This window comes from Nicotiana tabacum, chromosome 1, assembly GCF_000715075.1.
Source record: "Nicotiana tabacum cultivar K326 chromosome 1, ASM71507v2, whole genome shotgun sequence".
Taxonomy (NCBI): Eukaryota; Viridiplantae; Streptophyta; class Magnoliopsida; order Solanales; family Solanaceae; genus Nicotiana; species Nicotiana tabacum.
The window spans coordinates 125,557,074-125,566,518 of record NC_134080.1 but is presented as its reverse complement, the minus strand read 5'-3'; the positions used below and the strand labels follow the sequence as shown (position 1 = coordinate 125,566,518).

At 34.7% G+C, this 9,445-nt stretch overlaps 1 protein-coding gene across 1 annotated transcript; it reads left to right on the top strand.

The window, feature by feature from the left end:
* The first annotated feature begins 1,313 nt into the window (after positions 1 to 1,313).
* Positions 1,314 to 6,734, top strand: LOC107830150 (uncharacterized). Its single transcript, XM_075221040.1, has 9 exons — positions 1,314 to 1,457; positions 1,573 to 1,632; positions 1,927 to 1,969; positions 2,051 to 2,102; positions 2,464 to 2,552; positions 3,312 to 4,798; positions 5,678 to 5,732; positions 5,865 to 5,981; positions 6,339 to 6,734. The coding sequence occupies exons 1-5, from the start codon at positions 1,314 to 1,316 to the stop codon at positions 2,501 to 2,503; spliced, it is 339 nt and encodes a 112-aa protein (XP_075077141.1). The 3' UTR covers positions 2,504 to 2,552; positions 3,312 to 4,798; positions 5,678 to 5,732; positions 5,865 to 5,981; positions 6,339 to 6,734.
* The last annotated feature ends 2,711 nt before the right edge of the window (positions 6,735 to 9,445 follow it).

Sequence of the window (9,445 nt, the reverse complement as noted above, 5' to 3'; positions counted from 1 at the left end):
GGGTAGTAAGTAATAATTTTCATTGTTTTCTGAATAAAATTGGCAACAATCTCTACAACTAAAACTGCATGTTTTAGGTAAATAAAATAATCCCCAACTGTCTTAGTAACTCGGAATAACTACTGCACATTGCTTTACACCTAGGAAAGCCTTAGTTAATAACTTAAATAAAACTGGAACTACCTTTGTTTAATTATCAACTGTTAAAACAGCAGGTGAACGTGATTTAGACTTCTTTTCTGAGTCATGTAATAAATTCGGTTCTGATGTTATCACTTAAACACCATGCTTTAGGATTTTGAATTCAGACCTTAATTGTGTATGAGTCATGCTGTCTATGTGCATTATTTATGGAGGCATATCTGAGCCTTCTGCTTGTTTTATGTGTTTTCCTCCTTTAAATGCAGTCTTACTTGTTTTGTATGTCGCCTTAGTATTTTTCCTTTAAACCTGAGGGTCTGCCTAGAACCTCCTTATATGATAAGAGTCCTAAATTCCTCCGGGACTGATAGGAAGGGACGTGTAACAACATGCAATAAGAGTCGAGACCAACCTTCGCTTAATTACCTTTACGGGGCGGGAAATGGTAGATATCGATATGATGACCGGTGCGCTAATACCATGTGTAGCCCCTCTTTTGAGGAGTGTCATACCAGGTATTGCATTGATGTGATCCATATTACAAACAAACCTAGGACACCCCCCCCTTTACATTCATAAGCATGCTTTACATTGTAACTCTTTTCAAAATTTTGCCTTTCAATAATTGTTTTCAAACGCTTGTGCATTTAAACTTAAATCCCCTATTATTTGAGTCCTACTTATCTATTTGCTAATTGCACAAATTCACAAAAAATTGTCTGGCCGAGAACCATACTAGTGGATTCTAAGGGGTGCCTAACACCTTCCCCTTAGGATAATTTCAAGCTCTTACCCTATCTCTGGTTATCAAACATAGTTGTAGATGAACCTTATAAGTGCCCTAACGCACCTTAAAATCGTTAGGTGTCGACTCTTCAAAAATGCAAACCCCATTCCCAAAAGGAATGAGTTGTCACATACCCAAAATGTCATGAACCCGATTCCACGAGAAAAAAAGGGAGCGCGACAAATATGTCTTCTGTATTACCGCGTGCAACCCGATCCACAAATATATATTTCTATTATTTAGAAGCCAGACTTGGATGTACGAACACGGTATTTCTGCAATTCTGACTTTAGTTAGGGGTACAATTGTACTTTAAATTCATTACCTTTTATTCCAGAAGACCACACGTGGACTTGACTGTAGAGCACGTGTCATACATCTTAACATGAGCACCATATTCAAAGCCTTATTCTTTGTCACTAGGTTGTATCGCCTCTTTCTGTTTTTTCAAATTATCTCCTCCTTTCTCTTCTGTTCGCTGGGTGAGTTTTTTCTGCACTACTTCTTGGTTGATTTAAGTTTTTTGTGGGTAAGCATCACTTGAGTGTTCAATTTACGAATTTGTCAATTTTTCTGTTTGTTTCGGATGTGACTTCTCCTTTTGCTGGTGAGTTATTTGTGTAATTTTTCTCTCTTTATTGCAGCTTTGGACAAAAAATGGATGGCGAAATAAGAATGTGACAGAAATCTGTTCATCGACGAAGGTCGGCTTTCTTAGTTGTTGTAGGTATATTTTTGGTCTCCATTATTTTAATTTATGCAACTTGAATGGAGAAGTTGTAGCTCCTTATTGAGGTATTTTGATCTTTTTGGTGTATTTGCTTATTTTTCACTTGCTTTGTGCTGTTTTCTTTCCCTTTAGTCTATTTTTTAGTGATTCATCAATATAAATTTTATATGTGACTACATTTTCTTCATGTTCCTTTTTAACCTTGAATGTTTTGAATATTTTTCATATATGTTGATGCATGTTTTGTGGCCTTTTCATTTCTTTGTAGGTGCTCCAGATTCAGTGGATCCCTTTTTCTGATTACGGAGCTGGTAGTAATTTTCTTGGGGTCTATTTTACTTTCGTTCTAGGTACAACTACTAAGAGACATGTAATATCTGTTGTAAGAATAGTGCATAGAGCCTCATTGGAGAAAGACTTGAACTTGCTCGACATCACCAACAGGTATTGATGTCTAATTTATATTTGTCCTAAAATATATAACAGTTGTATATAAAATCATTCAAAAAATAGTTCAATATGTTTTCATAGCTTTCAAGGTTGTTGATGTGTGAGTTCACATCATAAGCTATTTCACCTAATTGTAGCTAAAAAAATAAACTTGCTTGAGATGGAAAAAGAACATAGCGTAGCCTCTCAATTTACTCTTTTCCCTGTTGAAGTTGGTTTGTTTTGAGGAAAGCCTGAGTAGGTGAGACTATCAACTTCTCTGACAGGATTTCTTCTGTGCGTTCATAGCAATCAAATTTGTTTTTCCCCTTTTTGCTTTGAGGTTGGTCTATCATATTAAGTTGCTTACTTCCAGGACGATGAAGTTCTGTTGCAACCAAAAAAGAAAAAAATGAAGGATAGAGCTTGGGTATTCTTGTGACTTACCCATCACATGAAAGAAAGGTATGACTTTGGATGAACTTGAGTTGATTATGGAGTTTGTTTATTTTTCTTTTAAAAGTTAAAGAGTGTAACAAAGGATAACATTACAAGTAACTTGAAAAAGATTGGAACTTAGGTCAATTGTCATCATCACAATATACTCGATTTGATGATCAAAAAATATTTGAGCAAGCAATCTACACTAAAATATTTAACTGGTACCATCATAGTGGCATTATATCAAAGAATTTCAACTTCTTAAAGAGGGATCGCATTAGCTAAGATCTTTGGAGAACATATTTATAGTGGGAAGGTAGGGATTGTACTAGGTAAGGCTTAAAAAAATGATAAGGAAAAGGCTACAAAATTTAAATTATCAGACTGAATTCCTAACTTCACAACAATAGCACACCGGGTTTGTGTTGTTGTTATGAAGTTAGGAACCCAATCTTAAATTTATTTTGAGGCCAAAAAAGTTCTCTCATGCCTTACAGGAACTTTTGTATGGCCTCTTTGCCTTACAGGAATTATTTCATGGATTCAAACTTTTACATTATAAAACTATAAAGTGTTATTTGAAAACAAGTCCTCATGGATTTCATTCTGTTTTATTTATGTTTATTTGCTTAATTGCATAGAGTCCATATTGAATCTCATTCAACATAAAAAGTAGTTTTTCTTTGAATCATCTATTTGGAGGTAAACCTAAAACGACTTGATGTAGGGTACAAAAGCATTTTATAATGGAGGGATCACTGATGTTGGATTCTTATTGTGCAGCTATTTTGGAGCAGATAAATATTGACAATTAAATCTCAAAATTAGTGATTCAGTGTTACAAAGCGGAGTTTATGTCAATGGAAGGAGTTAGATTAGCAAATTTCTTTGCCATTGTCAGTCTCTTCACAAATCTTTTGCTGCTTAGGTATCCTTTTTTCATTTGGCAAGAATTGGGTTACTTCTTTTGGTGCATTTTTTTCTTTATTTATAATGCATGCTGCTCTGTAGTCTCTGTTACTAACATTAGTGTGCCTCCTCTTTTATGCCTTTGGTCAGTTGGTTTTTGCAAGGTTTTTCCTATGCTTCCGTTGCTCCTTTCTGGGCTTATTTGTAAGTTTCTCTATTTATAGTGGAATTTGTTTATGGTGTATGCTCTCAATTCTGGCGAGTTTTCTATCCATTATTTATATTATTAAAACATATTTATTGGTAGTATAAATTTGATTTGTATATATTAATTTTCCTATTCTTTTCAATAATTTTGTGCTGGATTTTCTACATGAATATCATGGTTTGCCCATGCATGTTTGGTAATAGATGCATAGGCGCATGTAAGTGCTTTCTCTTTTAGGATCATTAAATTTAATTTTATTTTTCCTCTTTAAATTTTAAAATATTGCAACAAATCGGAAACTGAATGTTAGCCTTTCCACGGTACTTTTTAACTTTGTTGGTCGTTGAAATGGTGAAATATATATATATATATATATATATATTTTTTTTACATTTCTGTTGGATTTTCTCTTTTAATATTATTCTGTTAGTGCACGGAGATGAAAATTCTGCTTTTTGAGTCAATTGTTTCCGAGGACTGTTCGTGCTACTGAATAGTTTTATGCGCTAATGTTGTCTTTTCCTTCTGGACCTTCTTCTGATGGAACGAGAAGAATACCACTATCGCCTCTTGGCTTTGCTTTCATATAATCCATTTGACTGAAACAAAGGTTAATAGTTCTCTTCGTTTCTCTTTTCAAAACTGTTCCTTCGTTTATGCATATATCAAAAGTTTTCTGCTTTAAGAATATTGATTAGAATGTTGTGAAATTAGTCTCAAAGCGCATTTTGAAGATTGTATTAAGCTAATTCTTTGTGTTTGAAAGATCTGTAAGATATAGTTAAATAGACCTGCATCATCGGTTGTCTGATATTATATGTTTTTCTTATGCCTTCACACTTCTTGCCTTTTGGTCCTTATTGTTTGTGGCTTATGTTGTTTTTATTAGGTTAATTCTTACACACATAAGCTAGAACTGTTTGATTTTAGGAGTATAAAGATATTGATATGCGGTGTTAACTGTTAAGTGCTCTTATTCCTTCTAAAATAGCAAATTATTGATATGTTTATTTCTTTATTGTACTTGCATGGCTGAAAGATATAAGAGTCTTATCGATGATTGGAAGACCTTTTTGGCCTTTGGAATTTTTAGTGGGCCTTATGACATGAGGTTTCTCATCAAGCCTTATTACAAGGAGAAGGTGCTGGTAAGGTGTGTGCTCTTCAGGGGAGAAAATGTTTCTTTATTATATTTTTGCTTTGTCAAAGCATGCATCTAGCTGAAATCTTTTAGTGGAATGACATATGAAATATATGTTACCTGCAGTGACTTAAAATAAACAAGCAGATGATGTTTCACTATAGTTGAATATGGTTTCAATTTTATGTAGTTGGAGTCTTGGAGATATGTCCTTGGTATGTCATATATGTGTCGAAAGAAAAAAAAAGATGAAGAAGAAAGAGGAACCAGGGTCAATCAGAGTGTGCTAGCCTGAACTTTAAAGGATCAGACAAGAAAATTGTTTGAAGATCACTGTAAAGCTGGTAGTCTAAGGGCATGGTGTTTCCTCTTATATTATGTAGGTCATATATCCTATATATGACTGCCAAATCTACAAACGTGGTTCTTTCTGTAATACTTTCGCTTTATTTGAGATGGAAATCTGGTGGAACTCGGAATCAAGTTAGAAGAGAAGTAAAAATTTAAACAGGATGTTGCAAGGAAAATTTGAATTAATCTCAGACCTTCAAGTTAATTAGACTGACTCTTTGACCTTCTAAACATGATTCTCTTGATGAATCTACTTTTATTACCTATATGTTGATTTTGATTGGAATTCTTACCGTTCTAAGACGTCAAAGTAACTTCTTATGATAAATTTAATTTTGCTCATCACCTATGAGGTTTCATGAAGTTCTTACTCAAATTTCATATTTCCAAATAAATAATGTGAGTGATAATATGTGGCTTCATATTCATACTATTGTATAACTTCTACATAGATATAGTGCTCCAGTTTAACCAATTTTCTATTCTATAGTTTTTAAAGGTTGGCAAATTATTCAATTTGTTCTCCCTTTCCTCTTATAGATAATTAAGGGAAGGCTGCAAGGTGTTGACCAAAAAAGAGATGGAAGGCTGCAAGGTATTGCTAATTACCTGATTCGACTGTATAGAATGGTTTGTGATGTGTTGTGGTGAAAATTTAGCAAGCTACCCACTTTTGCTGCATTTGATGTGATATTTGCCGACTTAATAGTAATTTGATAATTTGCAGCAAAACCTATTCAGATATGCTTCATTATTGCTCAGCTACTGAAGCTGCATCCGGAGGAAGAGATGCAGAACAAGTGACAATAAAATTGGAAATAGAAGCTGAGGAAGCCAGTACACTGTGAGCCCGTTTAATGTTGTCGATTGTTTAATTCATTTGCATCTGTCCAAAAGATACTCAAGGTTTCTTGTTCTTCTTTTACACCAAATTTGAAGTATTTTGAGAAAAAATAGGAAGTTTCTACAACATACCTTGCTTCCTTTATTATTATAGAAAAAAGTGTCAATCCGTTGCTTGTCTATTACCCTTTTTCAGTTGTCACACCTATCTTTATTATACTCCTAACCAAAAAAATACATCGTTAGGTTTGTACATCATTTCATCATGGTATGATCTTGAACTTAAATATCTTAAAAGCTTCTTTCATCACTAAAATTTGAACCTAATTAATGATGTAGTTGATTGTTACTTCTCCAGGAGGATGAAGATTGGGAAGACCTGGAGTTGCCTCCCAGATCAAACTTGCTTCAGTATGCAATTGGAAAGTTCTGTTCTTTGGATCATAGTGAGGCCACAGAATTATTGCAACAACCACCCCTTTACTGGCTTATGAATAAACACGTTATTTTGTTGTATGAAATTTCAAAACTCGAGCATGAGGGAAGATTGTTATTACTAAGTATTCCCCAACCAGATGTCGTAGTATTGTTTTTTAATTTGTTTCAACGTAAATGGTTGTTCTTTAGTCTGTATCAATGTAAATGGGTGTAGATGAGATTTGTGTTTAACTTACAAGCAAGTGTGCATATTCTCTTGAAAAAACAAGTAGTGTAATTTAGTTGTTTTTATAGTTATATATGCTATTGATTTTCAGTCTGCGTGAAATGACCTCCCCTTAACTCATTGGTCAACATTAGTGCTATAATGTCTGTACGTATAGCTACATGCTCGAGGCTTAGCTTCGCTTTAACTCAAACAATATAATGTGTTAAATTTTTATTAAGTACTCTTAATATTAAATGTTTAATTTAATTATTAATACTCATAGTCGTTTTAAAATTTATCTTTAAAGTTGAAATTTTGGTTTAGCTGCTGCACATATTTTACCATTCTAATCTAAATTGATCCTTCCATGTTGGGCCCGTGTGTATTACCATTCTGTGCGTATTACCATTCTAATTTTCCATGTTGGGCCCATGCTTCGCATGAAACTCGATCCTATACAATAATATCAATATCCCTTACGTTATGCAATTCGATCCCAAACAATAATATTAATATTTGTTACGACGTGCATTCCGATCCCAAACAATAATTTCAATATCCGTTGTGATGTGCAACCTGATCCCAAATAATAATATTATGTATGCACGAAACTACATCCAATTATGGCGTATTTCACAATGAAGCGCAATAAGGGAATTAAACAAATAAAAACACAAAGCAGATAAAAATGAATGTCTAACATACGAAAACATAAGTCAAGTAGAGGCAGTTAAATAATAAATGCACGGGTACATGGAAATATAGAGCAAATTAAGGCATGTAATTAACAAATGCATGAATTTAATAGGTAAGGGCAAGTAACAACTAAATTATTTAACACGTGGTAACACGGAGTAAACGAAGGCATGAAGTAATAGAAGATAACAACTAAATATCCCAACCCGTATGCTTAATCCATGAAAACATATATACGCTCGTCACCTTGCTTATATGCGATTCTCACACAAAAATCAAGTACCAAAATCAAGTACCAAATAGACCAATAGAGTCCTAATTCTCTTAAGTCAAGGTAGGTAAGCCTAACAAACAAGAATGTGATAGAAATAAAGACTTGTCACGACCCGGATTTCTTACCGTCGGGACCGTGATGCCGCCTACCATCGCACTCACTAGGCAAGCCAACGTTAGAGTTATATTCACCTTTTCCTTTAAATTTTCATAATTTAAATTAACAAAGCTAATTCAAACAGAAATAAATGCGGAAGTATATATAAAACCGGTTATCTATAGGCTATTAAAATACTGAAGCTATTATCACCCAGAAATTGGTGTCACAATCCACGAACTTTCTACGAATTACTACAAATACTAGTCTGAATGAAAAGTACATCTGTCTCGACAAAAAATAAGCAGAAATGTAGAACATAGGAGGGGACGCCAGTGCCTGTGGACGTCTGCAGGACTGCCTTGGGTCTCCTTGATGAATGCTTGCAACCGACCTCTCGATCAACGACAACTAGCTTCAAAATCTGCACAGAAAGTGCATAGTGCAATATCAGTATAACCGACCCCATGTACTGGTAAGTGCCGAGCCTAACCTCGACGAGATAGTGACGAAGATAAGGCGAGACATTTACAATATAACCTGCATACAGTTAATAATAAAGCAAAAGGAAGTACGGAACAAAATGGAATAGCAATTTACAGTAAAAATAAATATGGAACTCAAATATCTTGCCAGTACTCAGTTGTAACCAATCCTTAAGAGAGTTACAATGCTACAGAATAGAATCACAGCAGAGGAAAAATACATAAACAACAAAAATGATGCGGCGCGCATCCCGATCCCACCGTATAATCAGTAACAATATGAAATTTTACCCTTATTACCCTTTGTTGCAGCGTACAACCCGATCCCCCCAGTCCACCCTTATTATTCCTCAATATATCACCATTATTTCTCTTGTTGCGGCGTGCAGCTCGATCCTACCTATCCACCCTTACTACTCCTTGTTACGGCGTGCAACCCGATTCCACCAGACAATCACATTTCACCCTTATTCCTCATGTTGCAGCGTGCAACCCGATCCCACCATATCAGTACCAATCACACAATAAGAACAAGTATTTCACAACTTAGCTCAAACCCTCCACAACATTTATGCCTCAACCAAATCAAACGGAAATCTATACAATTATGAAATCTCATCAATTATTACTACACAGCGAGACCAACCAAAATGTATCTTAAAACACCAACAAACCAACTTAAACCAATAGTGTAATACAATGAAACTACGGAACAATTAATACTTTCAATAAAGTAAACTACATCTAACAAGAAGCAATTAGACATGGAAGTATCAATAAGCATGTAGCAATTAATAGGAAGACAACATATTAGGAACGGGGACGGGAACAAGCTAAACAAATAATTTGGTGGCGCATAGATACTCGTCACCACACCTATATGCCACACACATGGAATTTCACATAGTAACTAAGTCGAGGATCCCCAATCCCTCTAGTCAAAGATAGACCAAACACTTACCTCAATCCAACGGGCAATTCAAAGCTCAATTACCGCTTTACCTCCCGATTTCACCTCCAATCCACTCGTATCTAGTCATAATTAACTTAATAAAATCAATTATCACTAAAGAAATCAGTTCAAATGCATAAGAATAAGTTTCCCAATATTTTTCCCAAAAAGTCAAAAACCGACCCGGGCCCACTTGGTCAAAACTCGAGGTTCGGACCAAAACCCATTCACCTATTCACCCACAAGCCCAAATATGTAATTAGTTTCAAAATCTGACCTCAAATCGAGGTCTTAATTTTAATTATACAAAAATCCC